The sequence below is a fragment of the Mesoplodon bidens genome, assembly GCF_964165515.1.
Source record: "Mesoplodon bidens genome assembly, chromosome: 16".
Classification (NCBI taxonomy): Eukaryota; Metazoa; Chordata; class Mammalia; order Artiodactyla; family Ziphiidae; genus Mesoplodon; species Mesoplodon bidens.
Genome location: NC_138173.1, coordinates 76,991,241 through 77,017,534, shown reverse-complemented (window position 1 = coordinate 77,017,534; position 26,294 = coordinate 76,991,241). Strand labels below are relative to the sequence as shown.

At 55.9% G+C, this 26,294-nt stretch overlaps 1 protein-coding gene across 1 annotated transcript; it reads left to right on the top strand.

Annotated features, from left to right (window-relative positions):
- Positions 1 to 12,853: 12,853 nt before the first annotated feature.
- TOP1MT (DNA topoisomerase I mitochondrial) lies at positions 12,854 to 26,294 on the top strand (the record flags this gene model as incomplete). Its single annotated transcript, XM_081258427.1, has 11 exons — positions 12,854 to 12,919; positions 13,820 to 13,942; positions 14,419 to 14,606; positions 15,271 to 15,415; positions 15,706 to 15,849; positions 16,064 to 16,249; positions 18,105 to 18,173; positions 18,445 to 18,559; positions 19,045 to 19,172; positions 19,638 to 19,732; positions 26,021 to 26,294. The coding sequence occupies 11 exons, from the start codon at positions 12,854 to 12,856 to the stop codon at positions 26,292 to 26,294; spliced, it is 1,533 nt and encodes a 510-aa protein (XP_081114553.1).

Genomic DNA, 26,294 nt, shown 5'->3' with positions numbered 1-26,294 from the left:
CTTAGTCGTGGGTTGATGTGAGTTAGCCGTTGATGTGTTTTAGATGTAGACTTAGCCAGTGGGACCACCAGCCGCAGGCATGACAGGCCATAGCATGTCCCTGCACGTGGGCCCAGGCTCACCTCCTTTCCGGCTGGCCTGCTCCTTACCTGGGGTCCTCTGGGATGCATCTCAGCTCTGTTTTCTCACAGTTGGAGACACACGATTACAGGTAAAGAAGAGGCTATGGGAGATGGTCAAGTGTCCGATTTGAAGCCATTCTCGGTGAAGGATGAGGTTGCCCTCACAAGGTAACTGAATGTTTTTGGGAAGAAGTGGCCTTTGCTTAGTGGATTGTGATTTTTATTAACAAGCTGGCTCACCTCTTGAAATGCCCTAGTCTAATTGACCCCATCGCTGCACTAGTGAAAAATGGGATGGGAAGAGTGTGTGCACACAGACATGGCCCAGGTGGTGTTGAGCAAGGAGTCTGGTGTCAGGCTGGGGAGGGAGAGGGCGGGGTGATCCTATCGCTTTTCTGTGCAGTTTGTATTTCTTCAAGCCAGAGACATCGTTTCAATGTTGGCTTTACATTTCCTCCCTTGGGACTTGCATTAAATTTTTTTTTCCATTAAAGGAAGAGGGAGAATACTGACCAGATGAACCTAGAAAACTGGAAGAAACAGAAAGTGAAGGAGCGAAACCAAAAAAATCAGGGAAGATGTGGGAAAGACCAGGTTTGAATCTTTCATTTACTGTTAATGTTCTGTTTTTAAACTTAACAGTCTTCAGTAAGTTAAATTCTTCATTTTTTTAATCTGTAAGCCTTTCTTAGCCTCTATGGCATTTTGATAGTTTTTAAAATGTACACTTTGTGTGTAAAGTACATTTATTTCTAATTTCAGAAGGCGCGCTGCTTTCTGTGTTGTGCCTGGGTTGTGGAATCAGTTCTGGGAGGGGTGGGTTTGGTTACGCATTACTCAGAATCCTTTGAGGTGGCTGCCACCCTCTTGCTGAGTTCTAAGGACCGGGAAGCTGCCGGCTGGGGGCGTCATGGTGTCCTGGACCTGACTTGCTCACTTCCTGAGGGTCATGTTTGCTCTTCCCAGGGGCCACTTCAGGACACATTGGTGGTGGTCTCTTTAGTGTTTTAACAAAAGTTCTAACCATTACCGCAACATGGAAACGTTCTCAGTAAAACTCTGTGTCTTCTTGTGACTCGTAGCAGTGCCTGAAGGAAGAAAGTACATTCTCCATTTCAGAAGATACCAGGTAGGGTTTGTTCTGTGTCCCTTTCCTCTGTGCAGGAGGTGAGGCCGGGTGGTGAGGATGCAGCAGTGGGAGGGGTGGCGACGTCACCTTCAGTCCTGAGTCCGGCCTTGGCATTGGAATTGGGACCTGCGCTCCCTGTTTTTATCCAGTCTTTGCTCTCACTTGAGCAGAAGTGACGAATCCGGTAGAACCACGAACGATTGGTAACGGGAGCTGCTGGCTGCCGCGCAGGAAATCAGTGTTTTGCGCGTTCTGTGAAGGCCGAGGACTGGCCCCCCTCACCTGCTGTCGGTCCCCTCTTTTGTGGTTTTTATTTTATCAATAAATAAAGGATCTTGTCAGAAATAATTGTAAACTAGGTAACAATCAACGTAACCACATCTTTTTCAAAGAAGAGAACCAAAAACAGTTTAAAAGGCATTAGGCATATGGTTGTCTCTGACCTTTCTTTACCTCTCCTGTTTTCTACCACTTTCTTGTCTCAGAGGATAGTATAAATAGCTCTCTTTGTCCAGTAGAACAAAGAAAAAACCTGATGGAAAAAAACCATGGTAGGTTTTGCTTTTGGAAACTTTGGTGCTGGAAACACGTGTGGCTTGATGACAGGATTTGCATATCAGTTCATGGTGAAAGGAGTCTAGGCTTTAGAATCAGGCAGTTGAAGCTCTGTTGTTCTAAATAGTATTTCCAGTTTTGAATGAAGCACCTGGCCTCAGAGTACAGGATTAGTTTAATTTGATGTTTTCTCTGAGTCATGTCAAATCATGTTTATTAGTTTCCCGTAATCGGGTGGTGGGGAGTGGGGTGGGTGGAGGGTGGGCCGCTCCCTTTTCTGGCTGCCATTTGCTCCCTCCCTGCTGGACCCCCGCTGTGAGTGGTGGATGAACTTCTGAGCAGGCTCCTGGGTATGCAGCTCACACACCATCGACGTGGGGATCGTTATGGTGAAGCGTCTCGAATGTTAAATGTTGCTGAAATTTTACAGAACTGCTTGGCCAGACAGAAACGTGTGCGACCCAGGTCTGGCTTGTGGGCCCCATCGTGCGGCCCCCACGCTGTGAACAGAGGCAGGATTTCTCCTGTGCCTGGTGTCTGTCCCAACTCTTCTTTTTCTCTCATGGAAAATGTCAGAAAATTTGGGAAACTTTCCTTTTGTGTTTGTTTTTATTGTGATAACATTCATATAATGTAAAATTCATCATTTTAACCATTTCAGAGTGTACAGTTCCTTGGTACTAAGGGCATTCACAATCTTGGGCAACTATCAGCACGATCTAATTCCAGAATTTTGTCATCCCCATACCCCTCATTTCCCTCTTCCCCCAGCCCCTGACAACCTCTCATCAGCCTTTTATTTCTACGAATTTACCCATTCTGGGTATTTTGTACAAGTGGATCATACAATATTTGTCCTTTTGTGTCCGGCTTCTGTCACTTAACATATTTTTAAGATTCATCCACATTGTAGCACGTATCAGCACTTCATTTTTATTTATGTAAAAAAATTATATATATATATATATATTTATTTATTTATTTTTGGCTGCGTTGGGTCTTCGTTGCTGCGCGTGGGCTTTCTCTAGTTGGGGCGCTCGGGGGCTGCTCTTTGTTGCAGCGTGTGGACTTCTCATTGCAGTGGCTTCTCGTTGCAGAGCACGGGCTCTAGGTGCGCGGGCTTCAGTAGTTGCGGCACTCAGGCTCAGTAGCTGTGGCTCGCGGGCTCTAGAGTGCAGGCTCGGTAGTTGTGGCGCACGGGCTTAGTTGCTCCACGGCATGTGGGATCTTCCCAGACCAGGGCTCGAATCTGTGTCCCCTGCATCGGCAGGCGGATTCTTAACCGCTGCGCCACCAGGGAAGCCGCAGCACTTCATTTTTATGCTGAAAATATTTTACTGTTTGAGTATAGCGCTTTTTGCTTATCCAGTTCATCTGTTGATGGACATTTTGGGTTGTTTCCACCTTTGGCCTCTTGTCAATTTTGCTGCTGTGAACATTCCCTCACAGTATTTGTATGAACACCTAGGAGTGGAGTTGCTGTGTCTTGTGGGAGTTGTTTGCCTCGCTCTGACACTGCCACACTGTTTCCCGGGGTGGTTCCACAATTTTACGTTCCCACCAGCAATGTACGAGGAGCTTGAGTTCTCCACATGCCTGCCAGCACTTGTTATTGTCCATCTTTTTGCTGCAGCCATCCTAGTGGGTGTGAAGTGAACTGTTTTGGGTGGTCAGTCGACTGGTAGCGGGCCTCCCTTGCCCTCCGTAACCCAGTGCCTGGCCCCCCAGGGCCTGTTCCTGTGGCGGTGTTTGGGTGGCGGCTGAAGGGGCTGCCCCGCCGCTCCTGCTCGGGCCTGTTGTGTCTGATCTTCTCTCTGTTTAGTTTGGGTTTTGTTTCTGAATATGTTTCTCACAATTACTACTTCTTAAAGGTTACTTTTGAAGGACCGTTTTTCTAAATTGATGATTTCCTGGCAGTCGTAGTTTTTTTTTTTCTTTAATTTTCAATTTTTTTGGCTGCGCAGCATGTGGGATCCTAAGTCCCCAAGCAGGGATGGAACCCGTGTCCCCTGCATTGGAAGCATGGAGTCTTAACCATGGACCACCAGGGAAGTCCCATGGCCGTCACAGTATTGACAGGGGCCGGGGGTGGGCCAAGCTGGACCTGGTGGGTGACGGGCTGGCTCTGCCATCTGCTCTTTCTGCAGCCCCCGCAGGCCTCCTGTCGGCAGGAGGCGTGCCGGGGTGCTTCTGCAGCTTCCAGCTGCGCATTAGTGTCAGGACTGGAGTTGCGCGCATTCACCCCCTGCCTACAGATGTCCTATGAATCTGCTCATGTTTACCAAGCATGTTGTGAAAAATAGAGGAGTCCACTGAAAAGACTGGAGACTCTGTAGTCTGTAATGTAGGTTATTTATCTGTTTTTTGGTTACCTGTTTTCAAAATGGTAGGCTTTCTAAGTGAGCAGCAGATTTATGTATTTACATATGGTTTTGTATTCTAGATCTGCACAGACCACCAAGCCTGTGAGGACGCATAACAGTGAAAAGCTTTCCAAGAAAAAAGGCCAGGTAACGTCTTCAGGTGTGATTCTCATGATCAGCTTTCTAGGCACTCGTGCTTGCGTGTTTATTCTTGCAAGTGTAAGGAGACAGTGAATGGGGATTTCCCTGACGGTCCAGTGGTTACGACTCCATGCTTCCACTGCAGGGGGCATGAGTTCCATCCCTGGTACCGCGCAGCATGGGCAAAAAAATGACAATGAATGACCATACTGTCTGACTTTCTTTCTTTTTAAAAAAAAATATTTTATTTATTTATTTACTTTTTATGGCTGTGTCAGGTCTTAGTTGTGGCATGCGGGATCTTTGTTGAGGCGTGCGGGATCTTTTGTTGCAGTGCACGGGCTTCTCTCTAGTTGTGGCATGTGGGATCCAGAGCACGTGGGCTCTGTAGCTTATGGCACACGGGCTCTAGTTGAAGCGCACGAGCTCAGTAGTTGTGGAACGTGGCGTTAGTTGCCCCGTGGCTTGTGGGATCTTAGTTCCCCGACCAGGGATTGAACCCGTGTCCTATGCATTGGAAAGCAGATTCTTTACCACTGGACCACCAGGCAGATCCCCTGTCTGACTTTCTAATAGGAATGTATTGTGAAATGAGTCTGTGGAGCCTGGGTGGGGGAAGTGGCATTGGAAGAGCTGCTCCTCCTGTGCCCTTTCCCAGTGGGGTTTGTGCCCGGGGGCAGTGCACTGCCCTGGGTTCCACTCCTGACAGGGGCCAGGAGGGCTGAGACACAGAAGCTATTTTCTGAAGCTCCTTTGGAGGCAGTAGAGGCGCATAGTCTGAATTTGTTGCCCCTCTGATGGCAGCCCCTGTGGGGAAGGGCAGGGCAGGATGTGGCGAGTAAAGCGGTCACTGGGGTCTGCGACCTGGGCGGGCGCTGCCTGTGGGGTGGGGCCCACTCACAGTGTGCTCTCTCTCCTGCACAAGGTTCCGAGGCTACAACAAGGCCCTGGGGACGAGAGGAAGATGGCCCTTGGTGCTCTCCAGGTGTCCTCTGAGGATGGGGCACTGCAGGCTGTGCCCAGCGGCCAGGACGGTGGGCAGGCTGTGTGGCCCAGCACCCTGGGAGAGGGAGACAAGGAGCAAGTGGACGCAAGCCAGGGAAAGGATGGGGGGAAAGTGAAAGGCAAACAGAAAAAAAAAAAGGAGAACAAATCGGAAAAGCAAAGGTGGGAAGGGCTTAAGGAGAAAGGTGCTGGGAGACAGACCAAGGCTTCGAAGCTGGAGGAGGGCAGCAGGGACTGGAGGGGTGCACGTGGCCACAGCAGGAGGGCGCCTGCGGAGAGGGGGCGCGGGCCCATCGGGGAGGCGGTGCATGGAGGCGACAGGGACTCGGGAGCCGAGAGCCGCAGGGAGGACGCGCAGTCGGAGGCGGGGGGAACGTCCACGACGGGGCAGCTAGCCTGCACCGAAGAGGAGGGAGAGTTGGTGGGGAGGAAGCAGCTACGAGGGGAGGTCGAGGAGGGGAGAGACACGTGGGCTGGAGAAATTAAGAAAGAAGAAAATGAAAAATGTGGTGCTGGTAACGAGTCCGCATCAGAGACTGTGGTTTCCAGAAAAGTGAAAAAAAGGAAGAAGGACAACGCAGGCGGGGCAGGGGCTCCGGAAGCAAAGAAACAGAGACAAGGGGATGGGGAGCTGGGGAGGGGTGGGCGGGCGGAGAGGGCCGTCAGGTGTGGACTGGGCCGGCCCGGGAAGGACGTGCGGTGGGAGAAGCGACGGAGAGAGGAGACAAGTCGGTGTGGCCTGGAGCAGGGCAGAGGCCAAGAGGAGGAGCCGGTCGGTGCAACGTCCCGAGGGAGAGACAGGAAAAGGGACCACGAGGCCACCAAAGGGCCGGAGGAGGAGGGAGAAGGCAGGTGGAGATGGTACGCCCGCGCCGGCCCCGCCCCCGCCCCCGCCCTGGCCCTCGCCCCCACTGCCCATCACCACCCCCTGCAGGCCGTGCCCCGCCCCTCACCCGGTCACCAGCCCTGTAGCCCCGTCCCGGCCTCACGGCCCGCCTCCACCCCACCCCCACCCGCGGTCTCTTTCACGCCCACGTGTGGGCATAAATAGAAGGTGGCTGTAAGTGCTGGCTTTTGCTGCCGCTGTGGGCCTGTCGGGGAGGCGTGGTGGGTAACGCCCGAAATACTGTAGGGCGGGGGCAGCTTTGAAATGTAGGTGTTACCGGGTGCTAGTGAGAACCAGCGTCTGTGATGCACTGGGCTCTGTGTCTCCATTGCTTTTGGCCCGTCCTCGGCGAGGTAGGTGCTGTTATCTCCACTTACCAGGTTAGGAAACTGAGGTACAGAGAGGTTAAGCAACTTGGCCGTGGTCACAGGGACACCAAGCAGAGGAGCACACGTTGGACACCGCCGTCGTAACCATTCCTCCTGGGCCGTCCAGCCTGCGGCCACTGGCTGTGAGCTCCTGAGATGTGGCTGGTCCCGGTGGGGACATGCTGACTTCAAATAGTAGGAAGAAGAATGTGAACTCATTTTTTATATTGATCACACATTGTGGTGACAATATTTTAAATATTTTGGTTGAAATTAAGTATATTGCAGAAAATCAAATCGCTTTAAAATTCCCTTGTGGCTTGTGTCACATTTCTTCTGGTCAGTGCTGTTTCACACCTTGTGAAGGTGTGCAGCAGAGACCACAGGTGGGGCTGCCAGCTTTGGGATCAGAATGGTCTCTATTGGTATCAGCTCCAGCTTTCAGCAACGATATGATTCTGGGGAAATTAGATTTTCTGAGATTTTTTTTTCTTGTATGTGAAGTGGGGTACTCTGTGGAGTTGCTACATGTGAAGGCTTATGAAGTGGGTGGGTGTGAAGTGGTCTCCCATTGTGGGTTCGACTTGGATTTCCCTGGTGGGTAAGGATGTTGAGCATCTTTTGTGCTTATTGACCATTTGTATATCTTTGGAGAAATATCTGATCAGTTTCTTTGTCTATTTTTTTTTCGTTGGGTTATTTGTCTTTTTATTGTTGAGATGTAAGTGTTCTTTATATATTCTAAACACTAGATTCATCAGATACATGATTTGCAAACATTTTTTCCCTTCCTGTGGATTGTCTTCTCATTTTCTTGATGGTGTCCTTTAAAGCACAAAAGGTTTGAAATTTTGATGAGTCCACTTTAGCTGTTTTATTTTTTCTTTCTCGTACTTTTAAAAAAATTTATTTTATTTTTGGCTGCGTTCAGTATTTGTTGCTGTGCGTGGCCTTTCTCTAGGTATGGCGAGTGGGGTCTACTCTTCGTTGTGGTGTGCCGGCTTCTCATTGCAGTGGCTTCTGTTGTTGCAGAGCACGGGCTCCAGGCTCGCGGGCTTCAGTAGTTGTGGCGTGTGGGCTCAGTAGTTGTGGCACACAGGTTTAGTTGCTCTGCAGCATGTAGGATCTTCCCAGACCAGGGATCGAACCCGTGTCCCTTGCATTGGTAGGCAGAGTCTTAACCACTGCACCACCAGGGAAGTCCCTGTTAAATCAGAATGTGAGTCCTCTAACCTTGTTTTTCTCTTTCAAGATTGTTTTGGTTATTCTGGATAGCTTGTATTTCCATGTGAATTTTAGGGTTGGTTGTCAATTTCTGCAAAGAAGCTAACCTTTTGATGGGGATTGGGTTTTTCTGTGGATCACTTTGGGGAATATTGCCATCTTAGCAAAATGAGTCTTCCAATCCATGAATATGGGATGACTTTCCATTTACTTAGATCTTTTAAAATTTTTTTCAGCATGTTTTGTAGTTCAAAGTGTACAAATATTTTACTTCTTTGGTTAAGTTCACTCCTAGCTATTTTCATTTTTTTGGTGCTACTGTAAATGGAGTTGTTTTGTAATTTTCTCAGGTAATTCACTGCAGGTGTAAAAAAAGAAAACCAATTTTTGTATATTGATCTCGTACCCTGCAACTTCGTTGAATTAATTTATTAGCCCTAATAATTTTTTTGTTGTTGTAGAATCTGGTGGGTTTTCTATACACAAGATCCTGCCATCTGCAAATAAAGACAGTTTACTTCTTCCTCTCAAATTTGGATGCCTTTTACGTTGCTTTCTTGCCCGTGTGCTCTGGCTAGCACCTCCAGGACCGTGTTGAACAGCAGTGTCCGGTTCTGATCTTCGGGCCATGGCACTTTCGAGTATGATGTAGCTGTGGGGTCTTCAGCTGCTCTGTTTCAGGTTGAGGAGGTTCCCTCCATCCTAGTTTGTTGAGTGTGGCTTTTTGCTTTTATCGTGAAAGGGTGTTGGATTTTTTTGTCAGATGCTTTTTCTGCATCTCTTTAGAGAGCTTATGGTTTTTGTCCCGCCACATTCCCGTTTACAAAATTGCAGTCTGAATTTAAAAGACAGTGGCCTCAGCATTCTGTGGAAGGAACAGTGGGCCTGGGCTAGAATGTACTTCCTGGTTTTAGAAGGATTATAAGAGAGAATATATGTAAGGCCTCTAAGCACACTTGGCAGTGGGCCTTAAGGAGTATCAGCTGCTGCAGTCCTAGTGCATGTCCAGCCAGCGGCTGCGTGGTTTATTCCAAAATGGTGTTGACCACCACCATGGCCCACCTGGGTGCTGAGATCCAGCCCTTGCAGCCATGCAGCTGTGTGCCAATGCTTCAGCCCCCAGGTGTCAGCGGGGACTGAGGAATTGGTGGCAGTAGTGGGGGTTAGTGAGGTTGTGGGCTTGTCTCTGCTGAATTCCTCTGGTGGCGGGAGGCACGGCAGGCGTGCCTGGGCCTGCTGTGTACTCTGTGGGTGGACACTGACAGGTGTGCACGTGTCCACTTCCCACAGTCCCTAAGCCGCATCTTACAGATGCAGGAGAGTTGGACACCTGCCCAAGGTTGACAGATGGTGGAGCCCTGTCCACTGCTGGCTCAGGGCCCATGGATGGGCATCGTGGCCTGCTCCAGACCAGGACTGGCCCTGGAGGGCTAGCAGCTGGATCATGCTGCCCAGGGCGGAAGTGCGGGTCAAACCCAGGGACAATGAGTGCGCGGGGGAGGGTTCAGCTGCACAGGGGTGAGAGGTAATAAGGGGCTGGTCTGCAGTGATTGTGTTACAGGACTTGCAGGAGGCTGCGTGGGCCTGGATGGAAGGTGCCCCTGGTGTTTGCACATTGTACCCTTGCACAGCTTCACTTGTCAGGCCCTCTGACAGCGTGGAAGTGCCCCTCTTCCATGTCTGGCCTGGTGTGCCGGGCGAGCGTGTGATCACAGAGGACCCACCAGGTGCCCTTGGGAGCTGGGGGGACGGAGGGAGGTGGGCAAGCGCTAAAGCCCTATGCCGGCCCCTCGCGCCGCTCCCAGGCGGCCTTCCGGGAGGAGCCTCGGGCCGGTCATGGGGCAGCGTGAGCGTCCTGCAGCTCTGGGCCAGAGCTTCGGGACCGAGGGGTCGGCGGGGCTGGACTTGAATCCAGGGCCTGTCCGCAGCATCAGGAGGCTGGCCCGAGAGCACAGGGAAGCGGGCGGAGGAGCAAGGCTGGGACAAGGGACCGGGCGGAACGGCCCTGGCCCTGCCCAGTGCTGCTGTGCGGCCGCAGGAGGCCGGCGCGGTCCGAGTGCACCGAGGCGGCGCCTGCGCTGAGGCCTGGGGGGCGGGGCCGGCCCGAAGATGAGGGGCAGGGCAGGTGCACCGGGCCTTTGCACATGGGGAGCAGGTTCTCGCTCCCGGGGCTTAAGAGGGCGGAACGCAGGGTGCGCCCCGACGTCCCCCCAAGGCCCCCAGACCTGGCGGAGGGTCGTCAGCTGAGTCCAGTACGGTGGCCGAAGACCTTGGGCGGAGGCTCAGGAAGGGGGCATCCCTGCTCTTCCCAGACATCTGACCGCTGCATCCGGGCGGGATGGGAGCGCAGGGGGGAGCTCATGTTGCTCTTCGGTTTCCCCAAAGGGGATCTGAGACCACAGATGCAGCACGTACCGTTTCCTGACCATTGGACCACATGTGCCCCGTCTCACCCCTGCTTCCCTGGGGGCCCCCATTTGGGAGTTTCTTCCCCCACTGTTTTTTTGTTTTGGTAAGTTCTGTTGCTCATGTAGCTGTGCCTGGCCTAAGCACTGTAGTGTTTTTTTGTTTGTTTTGTTTTTTTGCGGTACGTGGGCCTCTCACTGCTGTGGCCTCTCCCGTTGTGGAGCACAGGCTCCGGACGCGCAGGCTCAGCGGCCATGGCTCACGGGCCCAGCCGCTCCGCGGTATGTGGGATCTTCCCGGACCGGGGCACGAACCCGTGTCCCCTGCATCGGCTGGCGGACTCTCAACCACTGTGCCACCAGGGAAGCCCGTAGTGTTTGGTTTTGAACTTGATATGTGTGTGGTCTCACACTGGCTTCTCATTCCATGTTGGAGTCTCAGTTCCTCCATTTCCAGGAGCTTTGGTCCATTCATAATTTTCACGGGCACATAGCCCGTGATCAGTTCCCCTTAGTGGCTTTTGTGCTCCGACCTGAGGCTGGCTTCTGCCCACAGTGCTCCCAAGCTCTTTCCTGGGGGATGTGGGCAGAGGCCCTGTGGTCACATGGGGGGTGCGTTGTGGCGGGTGTGGAATAGCGGGAGGGAGGTGGGGATCTCCCGTGCGGGAAATGCCACCTTTCCAAAGAGCAGGGTGGGTTCACACCGAACGGGGCTGCGCTCAGGGTTCCTGTTGGAGTTCTGACATCATTAACTCAGTGCTTCCGGATGGTGTCTCACTGCGGTCTAACTGGTCCCCTTCTGTGACCTAAGTCCTATCAGTACTTCCACTTTACAGCCAGGGGCCAGAGATTTGCCATGATCACGGAGTCCCCTCTGCCTCTGGGGGCTCGGGCCCTGCTGGTGGGGGTGGGAGGGACGGCGTCCTGGGAACAGAGTGGTCAGGCCCGAGTGTGGAGCTGGGTTGCAGTGGCCACTTCGCTGGTGCACCTTCACTAGATGCATTCCAAAAAGAGCTGCGAATTACAGTTGCACAAGATTGGGAAAGTAGGTTGGAGCCAGACCTGGGGACTCTGGGGCGGCCCTGAAGGGACCCAGCTGGGGGAGCCTCTCTGCCCCTTTTCCTCCGGGTCAGGGAGGTGTGGTTGTCTAACGAGAGGCGTGGTCTGAGGTCAGGCAGGGTCAGTCCCCGCACCCCTAGGGGGATGACCCCTCCTGTTCCTTACCTAGCTCAGCTGGGAGGTGGTCACGGGGTGTCCAGAGGGATGCGTGGGGAGGACCTGCACTCGTGCAGCATGAGAGTCGGAACCTTCTCGTGTGTCCTCCAGGTGGGAAGAGGAGAAGGAGAGCCCAGGCGGCGTGAAGTGGACGCAGCTGGAGCACAGAGGCCCGTGGTTCGCACCCCTGTACGAGCCGCTTCCTGAGGGAGTTTGCTTCTACTACGATGGTGAGGACTGCATGGGTGGCTCGAGTGACTGTGGCCAGGGACCTGCTTCTGCACCTGGTAACTGGCGGCCACCCAGGCCTGCTCCGTTGGTGGCTCTCCCATCGGGGTCTGGGCTGACCCGTGCACCTGGGAGACACTGGCCCTTTGCTCAGGAGCCAGGCCAGGCTGCTTCCAAGCCTGCAGTTCAGAGACTGCCTGAGACATCAGGGGGCCCCTGCCCATCTGCAGCCTGGCACCGTCTCAGAACTCCTGTGCTTTGGGGGGCGGGGGCTGCACATCCAGCGCCCGATGACCCAGGTGGTGTCCTTGAACTCGCCCAGCTTGGTTCTGCCACCCCTGCCTTCCTGCTGTGCTGGCGTGGCTCACGTGGGCCTGCATCCAGAAGGACCTTCTGGGTGAGGGCCTGAGTCTCTGGGTCCCTGGGTGTTTGCAGCGGGCTGCCTGCGGGCTCCCAGCAGTTACCGTGGGCGCGTGCTGACTGGCCCGGCCCCTCACTGCCCCTCCTCCGGCCTCTGGCCCTCTTCCTCTCCACCCCTCTGGTTAGGAGCGTCTGCTTAGTTGGTTTTTTTTTGTTTATTCTTTTGGCTGCGTTGCTGCACGTGGGCTTTTCTCTAGTTGCAGCAAGTGGGGCTTCTCTTATTGCGGAGCACGGACTCTAGGTGCGTGGGCTTCAGTAGTTGCAGCGCGTGGGCTCTAGAGCGCAGGCTCAGTAGTTGTGGTGCACGGGCTTAGCTGCTCCGTGGCACGTGGGATCTTCTCGGACCGGGGCTCGAACTCGTGTCCCCTGCATCGGCAGGCGGACTTTCAATCACTGCGCCACCAGGGAAGCCCCTTCTCGTGTTTTTCAACTGTAAATTTCCATGTAAGCGTAGCAGCAAAATAAATCATTAAAGCAGTATAAACGTGAGCAATTCTGGCCATTGACGCCTTCTACAAAGGCCTGGCCTGTGCTCCAGGATGCTTACAGCCACACCTGTGCACGGGTATGGTTGTCTTCTTAAATTTAGAGCCTTCTCCTGAACTAAAAGAAGTCAGCTATGTTACGATACAACACAACGTGTGTAACCAAGCGTGACTTAAGGAGCAGGATGTTGTGGGCCGGAGGGTGGGGCAGGGTCGGCTCCCTAAATCAGTGTATCTTCCGGCGTCTCCAGGGAAGTCCATGAAGTTGAGCTTAGCAGCTGAGGAGGTTGCCACGTTTTATGGGAAAATGCTGGATCACGAATATACAACAAAAGAAGTTTTCCAAAACAACTTCTTTAGCGACTGGCGGAAGGTACGTGCTGCGCGGCCGCGGTCTCTGGGTGTCGGCCTGCTGCGGTCAGATGCTTGCCCACCCTCGCTTCTCTCCAGTGGCTGGAAGGCCAGGCAGAGCCAGGCTTGGAATCTCCAGGAAAGGGAGGTGGCGGGGTGCCAGGAGTGGCATTTTCTGGCCCCCAGGAAACAGAGATACTCGTTGGCAAGCTATCTGAATATAAGGTGCTAGTTGTTTTTTCTTTTCTCATTGAAAAAAAAACTGGGTTCTGTGTGCGTCTGCACTCATCTTGGCTACACCTGTGGACTCCGCCCGGAGAAAGCGCACCCCAGACCCCCTTCCAGCTGCTTTGGGCAGGACACCAGCGCCGCGTGTGTCCCCTTCCCGGCTGGCGGGCACCTGGGTTCTGCCACAGGGTGTGGTGCGGCCTCACACCTACCTCTGCAGGGACCTGGGGGTTGGTGGGGCTGCGGGCTGTGTGTGTGTGGCTGGACTGGGGACCGCCAAGCACGTGTGTGTTCCCACCGCGCGTGGGGCGGTGGCCGACTCCCCTGGTGGTGAGTGAGGGGCCCCCTACTGCCATGCGCAGCCCACGCGGCAGCCAGAGGGGGCAGTTCTTCAGGTGCGGCCACGGGGCCCAGCTCAGAAGGCCATTAGGAGGAAGCACTGGGGCCTCAGCTCTCCATCCGGCCACCTGCACACCTGGGCCACCTGCCTGAAAAGGCTCTCCTTAGGGGACAACTGCAGAGGCTGCTGGTCGGGGTGGCCTTGGCGTCTTTGCCCGGAGTCTGCTCCTCCTGCTTCTGGGACGTCGCCATCCCCTGTGGAGCGGGACCCCTGCCGTGGTGGGGGAGGGTCCCCACTGCCCCTGTGACTGTTGCCTGTGTTGGATGTTGCGAGCGCGCATCTGATTTGGGGCAGGAAATGACGGCAGAAGAGAGGAGGGTAATCAAGCACCTGGACAAATGCGGCTTCACGGAGATCCACCGATACTTTGTGGGCAGGACCGCCGCCCGGAAGGCCCCGTCCAAGGGGGAGAAGCAGGTCGGGCTGCTCTGGGGCTCAGTCTGGCTTGGGCCCCTGGGGCCTTGCGTGGGAGGCTGCTGGTACGCAGAAGACGACCCCCTCCTCTCACAAAAGCCGTTCCTGTGTGATTCTTCTAGACGAGCCCCTGACAGGGTGTGGCGAAGGGGCCTCTGATTCTGCTCCGTTATTCTCAGACACTTTTGAGTTAACGTGGCCCCTAAACGCGTTTAAAACGCGCTCTGCCCACCCAGAGCACGGGGGACAGTGGCCCCGCCGTGTGAACTGGTGGCTCCGTAGTTCATGCTCCGTGGTGACGGTGGACCAGCACAGCTGCAGCCGGGAGCCGGGGGCGGCCGCCTGCCTCGCTGGGCCTCCCGGGCTCCTCCCGCAGCAGTGAAGGGGCTCTGACGAGTGTCGTGCACCCGGCAGACGTGGGCACCGGGCTCGTCCTGTTTCTTCACCCCTGACGCCTACACGCTATTCTATGAACGCAGAAGCTCAAAGAAGAGGCGGAAAAACTTCAGCAAGAGTTTGGCTACTGTATCTTAGACGGGCACCGAGAGAAGATCGGCAATTTCAAGACCGAGCCCCCTGGGTTGTTCCGGGGCCGCGGCGACCACCCCAAGATGGGGATGCTGAAGAGGAGGGTCCTGCCAGAGGACGTGACCATCAACTGCAGCAGGTGCGCGCGGGGCGGGGGTGGTGGGGGTGGTGGTGGTCGGTCCTGCCTCTCACCGGGGGGAGTGGGGCCCAATGTGGGGCGCGTCTCCGCCACTCCAGGCTCTGTGGGCCGGGTGGGCGGGCACCTTCCCCGCAGATGGACGCTCCGCGGCGGCCCACGTGGCGTTTGCTGAACCAGCCCGTGTCACTCTGCCTCCTGCTTGAGGTTTCACTCCACCAAGAAGGTGTGTCCGTGTCCTTCCAACACAGTTTTCCAGAGTTCAGGTGGTCGAGATGGTCTAGTAACACGTGAGCGTTTGGGACTCCGGGCCACGCTCCAGCAGGAGCTTCGGTCCCTCCGCTGCGTGGACCACGGCCGAGCCGGGTCGGCAGAGGCGTCCTGGCAGCCTGGGCCCATCAGGCGCCCGGCGGCGGCTTGTGTCCCGTGGAGCTGCTGAGCTGGCAGTGTGTGTGGCCTCGGGGGTGGCCGTCCCGGTTCACGTGTGGTAGCCACTCTGAGTGAGCCCCTCACGTGCCTGGCGACACAGAGGCCGCGACGCGAGGGCGTGGCCTGGGCGAGGAGGCACCTATGGCGCCAGCGCAGTCGCAGGAGGCGGCGGCGTTTGGCCCGTGTCTCAGGGAGCAGAGTCTTGCATCGTCGGGTTTGGGTCACTCTCCTGCTGCAGGGACTCCGAAGTACCCGAGCCTCCGGTAGGTCACCGGTGGAAGGAGGTGCGGTGCGACCGCACGGTCACGTGGCTGGCGGCGTGGACAGAGAACGTGCAGAACTCCACCAAGTACGTCATGCTGAACCCCAGCTCCAAGCTGAAGGTGAGCCGGCTCTGACCCGCTGCCCCCGGCTGGGCCCGGGCCGCTTCGGCAGGGGGTCCCTGAGGTCATGGGCACTAGCAGGCCGGTTTTGAAGTGATACCGTGTCCAGCGGCCATTTGTCTTAAAAAACAAGGTATTTAGACTTACGCTCTCTTTAAATTTCGCTGAGTTTGGAGTCTGCCCCCCGGCCCTGAGCCGAGCAGGTGAGAGCGGCCCGGGAGAAGAGTGGGCGGTTTCCTGTCTGAAGGGATCCCCGGGGTTTCCTCTGCTACTTTTGCTCCCTTCGTCAGGGGGAGAGGGACTGGGAGAAGTACGAAGTGGCTCGGCGCCTGAAAGGAGTTGTGGGCGAGATCCGTTCTCAGTACCAGGCCGACTGGAAGTCCCGAGAAATGAAGGCGAGACAACGCGCCGTGGCCCTTTATTTCATCGACAAGGTGTGGATGGTTCCAGGCTTCCCCACCTGCTGTTCACAGACGCTCCAGTCGGTCGCAAAGACCTGGTTGCACGGGCAGCCAGGGGAGCCGCGGGGCTCGTGTGTCCTGAGCCGGAGCCTCGGGCAGGTGGAGGGGTGGGTGTGTGCCTGAGGGGGCGTGTCCGTCTGTGCCCCTGTGTGTGTGCACCACGTCCTGATGGGCCCCGTCCGCTCAGCTGGCGCTGCGAGCCGGGCACGAGAAGGAGGAGGGCGAGTCGGCTGACACGGTGGGCTGCTGCTCGCTCCGTGTGGAACATGTCCAGCTGCACCCAGAGGCCGACGGCTGCCCGTACGTCGTGGAATTCGACTTCCTGGGAAAGGACTCGATCCGCTACTACAACAAAGTGCCGGTGGAGAAGCCGGTGAGTGCCTGGTGTGGGCGGTGGCTCGTGCCCCACGCTCGCCCCTGAGATCTGGGCGCTCTCTTTCAGGGAGCATCAGAGGAAGGCACAGGGCCACGAGGCCCATTTGCCTGTCCCGTCAGGCTTGGTGGCAAGGCCAAACGCCCGTAGGCTGAACTGGACCTGCCCTCCAAGGTGCCAGTGCCGCCACTGCTCTTCTGGTGGGTTAGGGTGGCATTCTAGAGGCCAGGATTCCGAGGGCAGGGTGTTGGCAGGGCCGTGCGCCCTCTGCGGCTCTGGAGAGAAACCTTCCAGGCCCCCTGGCGTCTGGAGGTGCCCGTGCATCCTGGCGCGTTGGCTCGAGGCTGCAGCAGTGCAGCTCCGCCTCCGTGGTCCCCGCGCGTCTGTCTCTCTTCTTGGGAGGACACGGCCCTGTTGGAGTTGCCCCCCACCAACTGTGACCTCGTCTTGACTCATTGCATCTGCAAAGACCCTGTTTCCGAAAAAGGTCACGTTTTGAAGTTTTGGGAAGGACGTGAATTTGTGGGGGACGCTGTTCACCCCAAGGCACCTGGGAAGGGTCTTCTGGCTGCTGGGCGTGCAGCTCGCTGCAGCCTCTCTGGCGGTGTCCTGGGTCTCCCCTCTGTGAACGGTGAGGTTCAAGGCTTGAGCCTGCTGGCTGACCGCCGCGCCCACGGCGCCTGGCCTCACACCTGCCAATGGAGGGATGGATGGAGTCGGGGGGGCCCGGGGGGTGAAGTCTCTGGTTTGCAGAGAGTTCTGAAGGGAAATCAGGATTTCCACTCCTTCTGGAGTGATGAGCCCTAGAGTGTCAGTCACCCTGGCCTCCGTCTGGGTGGGCCCCGTGTCATAGCAAGGAGAGCAGATCCAACACTGCCCACCTGCAACTTACACACAGACATGGCTGCCCGAACACAGAACCTCGGGAGGCCTGGGGAGACCGTCGAGGGTGACAGAGAAACACCCACTCGGGAGGGGCTGCACGGCGTGCCCAGGCATCTGAAATCTGTTCCAGGGCATGAGTTGGTGGGGAGCACAGGTGAGGAAAGGGAGAGGCTTTCCTTGGGGCAGGAGAAGGGGTTTTAGTAACAGAAGATAATCACCACATATCTCAGTTCGGGCCACTCTGATGAGGCACCTGGCCTGGGCACCTCATTAACAGTGCTTCCATCTCCTGGTCTGGAGGCTGGAGTCGGGAGCTGTGAGCCGGTGAGGCCCCTTCCTGGCGTGGCCGTGCTTTCTCACTGTCCTCACGTGGCAGAGGGTGAGGGAGCACTGGGGCCACTTTCCTAAGGCACAGACCCAGTCAGGAGTCGGGGGACTTGGGGGCCGTGGTGCCGAGAGTGGGGGATGTTCCGGTCACTCTGGAGCTGGGCACCTGGTGTCCAGCCCCGTGGGGCACATGCAGAGCTGCATGGAGAGACAGGCCCAGGCCGACACGAGCCGGGAGGATGTTTGCGCTCCCTTAGAAGGACGGAAAGGAAAGTGAGGGTGGAGGGAAATTGGACAAAGGGACCTTGAAGGTCCTCTGAGGCGCTGTGGTGTCGGGCGAGTCTGACTGTGGACGTGGGGTCACCTGGAGGGACCCGGCGTGGGAGACGGAGGAAGGAGCCAGGGTGTGCGTTGTGACGGGCCGCGCCAGCCTCGCGATAGACAGCAGCCTGGATACGTGGCGCGTGACCCTGTGGTGGTGCTGACTGCTTCCTGGGAGAAATCCAGTCTGCTGGTCTCCCAGTTCTGTCGCACAGCTGGCCCTTCGGGCCCCTCGTTTACCTCCATCTCCTTGGCCCCAGGAGGCTTCTTCCTGCCCGGGGCACGAGGGGGTCTTTGTAAAGGCTTCTTCTCTCTGCCGCAGGTGTACGAGAATCTGCAGCTGTTTATGGAGAACAAAGGCCCCGGGGACGAGCTCTTTGACAGACTGACCGTAAGCCTGGGGCACTCAGAGCAGTGCTGATGGGGTGACGCAGGGCTGCAGCGCAGCTCGGCCTGTCTGCGTCCAGAAGGGCCAGGCTGACGCCACGGGGCGAGCGTGAGCGCCGACTGGCACGTTCTCCTGCACGAGAAGGCTGAGGCCATCTGTCTAACCACCAGCTTCCTTCCACCCAGAGGTGTGGGGCGGGGGGCTGGGAAGAGTGCTGTGAAACTGTCCACAAAGGAGACCACGTTTTGAGACCCACCTCCTTCCTCGTGTTCAGACCGCCAGTCTGAACAAGCACCTGCAGGACCTGATGGATGGCCTGACGGCCAAGGTGTTCCGGACCTGCAACGCCAGCCTCACCCTGCAGGGCCAGCTGAGAGCGCTGACCAGAGGTGAGAGTCCCTGGTGTGGGGACAGGGCGCCCACTTGTGGGCTGGTGCCCGGCTGCTGGGTTGGTACGGGATGCCTCGTGGCCGGTGTCCAGGGCAGAGTGGAGCTCCCCTGGCCCGCAGGGACGGGTCAGGGATGTGCGGGTCCCCAGGCCGAGCCATCCCTGCAGGGCCACCCGCACGGTTAGGCCCGCTGCCCAGTCTCCGCGTCTGCTCCTCGGCAGAGTCGGTTTTGAAGCGCCCGTCCAGCTCTGCGTGTCCCCCACTGTGTGCGGGAACCCTCTTCCTGCCACTCCCACCCCCAGCGGGGGCTCCTGGACGTGGGCCCGATGCTCTCGGGGGGGCTCTGGGGAGGCCTCTTCTCTGCCTCTTTGGTGAGGCCCTTGGACTAGGTGCGGAGCCTGAGTCCTGTCCTGTGAGCTCCTTCCTTGGGCGGCAGTGGCTGTTGTCCGGTGGCTGCCGCTGTGTAACAGACTCCTGTCTTCTAGCTGAAGACAGCGTAGCCGCTAAGATCCTGTCTTACAACCGAGCAAATCGGGCCGTTGCCGTTCTCTGCAACCATCAGCGGGCAACTCCCAAGACCTTCGAGAAGTCGATGCAGACTCTTCGGTCGAAGGTGCGCGGCGGGCACGGCGGGAGGGCCTCTGGGGGCGACTGTGCGGCTCTCCTCCTCTCTCCTCCCTGGGACCGCACGGCCCTTGGAGGTGCTTTGGCAAATCAGGGCTGCCCGGGGCCAGGTGCTGGTCAGGAGGGGAGAACTGGCTAAGGCAGGGCCAGAGGCTGTCCTGCGCGGCCTTCTGGTGTGGAAGGGCCTCTAGCCCAGGAGGGAGGTCAGCGGAGCAGGGGGCCGGGTCTGGCTGGAGCAGGTGGTATGTCTGGGGCCTCTTGGCCTCACCCTGTCCCCTGGCCACAGAGTGACCAGTCAGGGCCAGCGCTCCGGCACCCTGACTGGGCGGACGGGTACCCAGGGGACCCGGTCAGCTGGGCCCTTTCAGGGCGTAGGGCCTGCAGGCTGTGGACGGTGGTCCCTGGGGCTGGACTGGGCAGGAGCAGCCCTGACTGGGCCCCTCTTCTTTTGCAGATTGAGGCGAAGAAGCAGCAGGTGGCCGAGGCCAAGGCAGAGCTGAAGAAGGCAGAGGCTGACCACCAATCTAGAGGGGACGACAGGTCCAAGAGGTGAGTGTCCGGAGGCCCCAGCCCATCCGAGTCACGGGGTTGGCAGTGAACCTGCTTTTCTCTTCACCAGTTCTCTGCTTTTCTTTCCAATCGTATTTTCTGATTCAAACAATACAAACTATATTTGCGCCAAAAGGTGAAGCAGTGCAGAAGTGCAGGAGGAGAAACGCCTGTACTCGGGCACCCGAGCTCCGGGCCGCGTGGTTCTGTCCTTCAGAGGCTCTCGGCTCTTGACTGCGGGCGAGCGGTTCCGGCTCGTTCACAGAGCTGCGCAGCCATCGTCACCGTGCATTTTAGAGCGTTTCCATCACTGCAAACAAACCCCCTCCCCTCCCCCAGCCCCTGGACATTCGCACAAATGGAATCCCACCATCTGTGGACCTTGTCTGGCTTTTTTTGTTTAGCGTAATGTTGCTGAGGTCCAGCCGCCTTGTAGCCCGTCAGTGCTTCAATCGCCGAATATTCCGTGTGTGGCCAGACAACGTTTTACTGTCCATGTGTCTGGACATTTGGGTGTTTGCATTTTGTGACTTTTGTCGTAGAATTGTTGGATTGCTCTGTAGCGCCAAGGTTTAGCATTTTAAGAAAGCGCCACCTGTTGTCCACCGTGCTCACGTTCTCACCAGCCGTGCGCTGGGTCCCAGTTTCTCCACATCCTCGCTGGCACTTTTCTCATCTTCCCTCTTTTTGGTTACAGTCCAGTGGGTGTGGGTTTGGTTTGCGTTTCCCCGATGGCTAATGATGTGTGAGGATCTTTTCTCTGCTTACTGGGCATTTGTGTGTGGTCTTTGGAGAAATGTCTGTTCAATCCTTTTTCCGTTTTTCAGTTGAGTTCTTTGGTTTTTTTTACTGTTGAGTTACAAGAGCTCATAATTCACTCCAGATACGAGTACCTTTTCAAATATATGATTTTTTTTTTTTGGCCGTGCCACGTGGCACGCGGAACTTCCCCAACCAGGCATCGAACCTGCGCCCCCTGCAGTGGAAGCGTGGAGTCTTAACCACTGGACCACCAGGGAAGTCCTCAAATACATGATTTGAAAAGACTCTCTCCCATTCTGTGTGTTGTCTTTTTACTTTCTTGGTAGTATGCTTTGAAGAACAAAAATCTTGATAAGTCTAGTTTTCATTGCTTATTCTTTAGGTATCATGTCTAATAAGGCTTTGCCTGACCCGAGGTCATAAAGATGCATTTCTAGGTTTTCTTATAAGAGTTTTGTAGTTTTAATATTTACATTTAGGTAGTTGATCCATTTTGAGTTATTTTTTGTAGATGGTGTGAGGTAAGGATTCAACTTCATTTTTTCTCATGTGGACACCCAGTTTTCCCAGCACCACTCCCACCAGCTGAATGGTCTTGACACCTTGTGGAAGATCAGCTGATGGCAGGTGTTTCTGGGCTCCGTTCTGTTCATGTTCATCGGTCTGTCTGTCTTCCTGCCAGTACCACTCAGTCTTGATTCCTGTAAGTTTGAAATCAGGAAGTGTGAGCTCCAATTTGGTTTTCTCATTAAAGACTGTTTTGGCTATTCAGGGTCCCTTGAAGTTCCATATGAATTTTAGGGTTGCCTGGTCAGTTTCTGCAGGGAAGTCAGCCTGGATTTTGATTGGGATGCGTTGACGCTGTAGGTCAATTTGGGAAGTACTGCCTTCTTAACAAGGCCAAGCCTTCCAACCTGTGAACACTGGGATGTCTTTTCAGATGCATTGTTCTTCTTTCATTTCTTTTAGCAAAGTTTTGGAGGACAAGTTTTGCACTTTTGGGGGTTAAGTTTATTTGAAAGTGTTTTATTTTCGTTGCTGTTGTAAATGGAATTGTTTTCTTAGTTAACACTTTTGGGTTGTTCATTGCTAGCTTTGTTGCATGTCCCCGAGCCCACCCAGGTTCAGTGATTCACCAGGAGGACTCCCAGGACTCGGCATTGAGCTGAGATTCCTCACAGTGATAGGACACACGGATGGTTCTCAGGCCCTCGGGCTGTGCACACGACTCATTCCCACTCCCTGGGCTCAGCCGGTACTTCCGCCTCCTCCCCAGGGACCAGGATCTCAGGAGTGTCCCCCGCCTTGTTGTTACAAAATCATGTTCGTGGTCAGTCATCATAACTTTGCATTGCTTTCTTTCCCAGACCTTTCATCTGGGTTTTGTGCACAAGGGGCAGAAGTGTTGCCACAGAGAAATGTTTGTGTGCATCTGGGCCAGAAAGACAACACCACATCCAGGCGCTGGTGGGACGGACTCTGGATTTTTCGCAGAGGTTCTCATGTTTATGTAATGTCCACGTGTGTACGGCTGTATCCTCCTGCTGATCCGGTGAGCAGCAGAGACAAGATGGGCTGCATCTGGGGGTCCACCTGCCCCACTGGGCTGTGTGCCAGGGCAGCCCCCTCCCCTGCTACGGGCTGCCCTTACCTGGAGAGTCTCAGGTGGAGTGCCGAGGCATCCCTGGGGCAGCTGTCCCTGTGATGTGCCCCCCCTGCCCCCCGCTGGCACACGTGCAGGATCCACAGCCTGGGCCGCAGGCAGTCTCTGCATCAGAGACACACGGCCCAGTGCACTTGATTTCTGACTGCCCTGCCAGAAAAACAGGCCTTTTCCTGGGGGCATCTGCAGGTGACCCCAAGGTCCAGCCAGCGGCTACGTCTGCATGGTTAGGGTCCCGCGAAGGGGTGTCCCAAATCTGCCACAACCCTGGGGTCTGAGGTCCAGTCCTGGAGCCTCCGTCCCACTTGCTCTCCTGCTGCAGACGGTGCTGGGTTTCTGCCTAGAGTCAGGCCCAGGCAGCAAGACCCGAGGTTCCCCGCAGACCGGTGGCTTTCCTGCAGCAGCAAAGTGGAGACGCCGCCAAGTCCAAGTCACAAGGCTTCCCTGAGCCTTCAGTCACTTGTCCATCCGGAGGTTAGAAGTTGATCTGCTCCAAAGGGCACACGTCAGGCCAGAAGGTCACCAGCCTGGGTCCCGTCTCATGAGAGCTCGTTAGAAATCCACCCAGCTCTCCAGACTCCAGGACGTGTCTCCCTCTTGGGACAACCTCCTTCCTCACGTGGGCCCCTTCCCCAGAGATGTCAATCGGCAAACAGAGTAAGAAAGAATCGTTTATGGAGATGTGTTCGCTGCACTCAGAGTTGGAACTCTAACCCTCCCACAGGCTGCAGCACAAGGCTGTTGAGTCCCCTTGACACTTTTCCTGGGCATCCTTTCTGATTGGGATGATTCCTCTGGCATTTATGAAGTTACAGGGATTTTCCTTTTTTTTTTTGGCCGTGCCGTGCAGTGTGTGGGATCTTAGTTCCCCGACCAGTGGAAGTGCAGTCTTAACCACCGGACCGCCAGGGAAGTTCCAGCCATTTTACATTTTAGGTCAGCTTTTTACTCTACGTCCACACGCGGTAGCCACAAAATACAGAGCCATCGCAAGAATTGTACTGTTTTTCTTTTTTTTTAATATTAATTAATTTATTTGGGCTGCTCCGGGTCTTCGTTGCGGTACACGGGGTCTTCGTTGCGGCCTGCGGACTCTTAGTTGCGGCGCGCGTGCGGGATCTAGTTCCCCGACCAGGGATGGAACCGGGCCCCCTGCAGTTGGGAGCGCGGAGTCTTACCCACTGGACCACCAGGGAAGTCCCTGTCCTGCTGCTTCTTACTGCTAATTTTTCCAAATCCCTAGCAGGTAAACCTTCACAGGGTTAACGTTACAGCTGCCTGGGAAGATCCCAGCTGGAATGGGGGTTGGGGAGGGAGAGGCGAGGGCAGCAGCCTTTTCTAAAACTTGTTCCAGGCTTTTCTGCTTGGAGGGGAGAGCCGTGTAAACTTCTCACATTTTTGGCCCATCCAGAGCTCAATTTTGGGAATTTTTGGGTCCCTTCTCCCACCCGGAGAACAGAAGCCCAGGCATCACCTGAGCTGTATTTTCCCCCCTCACTTCAGCCATGGTGGTCAAAAGCAGCCTGAGGATCCGAGCCCAGTCAGCTGGGGTTGGACCTGTCATCTCCAGGCTCGCCTTGTCACAGCAGACAGCAGCTCTCCTGCTGTCGTACACCGAGCGAGACTCGGGGCCACCCAGGGACCGGGGGGGCGTGTCCTGCGCCAGCCCTCCGTCCGTCCTTTCCAGAACAGTGTCCTTGCCGTGTTTCACGGGTCACAGTGCTAGCAAATACCCTTTCCCGCTGACTCCCCCGACCACCTGTAGGTTCAGTGATTCCGTAGGACTCACAGGACCCTGCACAGTCACGGCTGTGATTTCGTACAGTGAAAGGTCACGTGGGCACCCTCTGCCTGGCACATGCCAGCCCTCCGGACTCCGGAGGAAAGCAGGAGCTCAGCAGGACCTGTACTGTTGGTACACGACTCTGGGCTCCGTGAGCCTCTCTTTTCTTACTGTTCAGGGAGATGGGCGCCCTCCCGACGTCCAGCCTTGTAGGCAGGCCTTCCTCTCCAGGGCTGGTCGGGCCTGCTGTGCTGACTTGTCCTCTGCAGACCACGTAGAAGTAGACTTGATGCGTGTGGGTTGGTCTCACACCCTGCACCCCACTGAACTCACCTGTTAGCCTTAGCAGTTTCTTGGCGGATTCCTTAGGGTTTAAGATCATGTCGTCCTCAAGTAGAGATGGTTTCCGTCTTCCTTTCCAACCGGGATGCCTTTTACTTCTTTTTCTTGCCTGATGCTCTGGCTGGACCCTCCAGCGCAGTGCTGAGGATGGTGACCTGTGTAGACCCCGAGTCTTGTTCTCACCTCACGGGCAGAGCTTTGACTGTTGAGGAGGAAGTCAGCTGTGGGTTTTCTTAGGTGCCTTTATCAGGGTGAGGACGTGCCCTTCTGTTCCTTTTGTCGAGGTTTGTTTTTTTCCTGGAAGGTGTTGGATTTTGTCAGATGATTTTTCTGTATCGAGACAATGCTGTGTTGCACTAATTGGATTTTGGGTGTTACATTCTTGCATCCCAGGGATAAACCCTGTTTGGTCATGGTGCAGAATCTCTTTTATACATCCTGGGTTAGGCTTGCTGCTGTTGTGATGAGGATTTTTGCTTCTGTATTTACACTGGATCATGGTGTATGGCTTTCTGGTGGTGTCTTTGGTTCAGTGTCAGGGTGATGCTGGTCTTGGAGGGACATGGGAAGCGGTCTCTCCTCTTCTGTTTTGTGAAAGTTTGTGAAGAGTTGGAGTTAATTCTTCTTTAACCATTTGGTAGAATTCACCAGTGAATGCCTCTGGGCTTGGGCTGTTCTTTGGTGGGATGTTTTAAAATTGCTGAGTAATCGCTTTGCCTGTGTTCCCTGTCGCGTCAGCACTGGTGGCATGTCTCCCGGGAGCTGGTCTGCCCCACCAGGACACGGTCGTCTGTGGTTTCCCTCATCTTCCTTGTTTCTAGCGGGGTGACCCCTTTTATACGTGGCTGCTGTGTCTGTGAAAGCATGAAAGTTTCCTCAGGCGCAGGCAGGTGCTTTTTAGTCGTGGGGTGTGTGTGTGTGTGTGTCCAGCCACTGAAGGGTATTCATGTTCAGTGAAAAATGAGGCTCCCCAGAGGCAGCTGCTGGGAAGCCTTGTGTCTTCCAGGAGGACTAGTGTGTGCCCCCTGCCCCTCCCCTCTTGGTGGCATCAGCAGCCGCCTGCCGTTTGCCGCTGGCACCTTGGCGTTCGGTTGGTGCTCTGGAGGCCACTGTAGAGCGGTGCCCGTGGCTGCGGCCCACCCTTGTGCACAGCCTGGGGACAGACCCCGCCTCACACGCTCCGCTGTAGTGTCTGTCAGGGCCGCTCAGCCTCTGTGGCGTTTCCTCCACCCGCGGTCCTTCCACACGTGTCCAGGTGGGTTCGGAGCTGGAGTTTCTGGAACAAGGACTGGGGTTGAAGTTCACGTGCACATGGATGTCGTGGCTGTGCCTGTCCTGTGCCCTCTGCAGGGTGCCCTGTCTGGCGTCTCAGGAAGGGCATGTGGAGGGTGAAAGGAGGGTCCTGCCTTGATAAATCAGCTTTTCTCTAAAACAGTAGAAATAAGGACTGAGCATCTTTCACAGATGTGAAAAGGCTTTTGTATTTGATTCTGTCCTTTGCCCCCTTTTCTGTTTGCTTGTGGCCTTTGGGTGCTTCCTGTGAAGTCAGGTCTGGGTGGATGGTCCCTGCTTCGTGCCGAGGGTGGTCTTCCCTGTGTTCCAGCCTTCTGGGACTCCCCCAGGAGGTGGAGGAGGGCAGTGAGGGGCAGCACAGGCCCCCCCGTCACTGGGCTCGCCTGGCCTGAGTGGAGCTGGGTGGTGCCAGCGTGGGGGCTTGTGCCCCTCCTTCTCTCGCCAGCTTCCTGGAGAAGAGGGGACGGCTGCTGGAGAGACTGGAGGAGCAGCTTGGGAGACTGAGCACGCAGGCCACGGACAAGGAGGAGAGCAAGCAGGTGGCCCTGGGCACGTCCAAGCTCAACTACCTGGACCCCCGGATCAGTGTCGCCTGGTGCGTGGGCCCAGGCTGCCGTGCCCACTCGTGGCCTCGAGGAGGGGACTGGACCCCTGAGTGGCCCCAGTTCAGTCCCCTGGGCCCTGTGGTCAGCGCAGGTCCTTCCTGTGATGGGACCTGA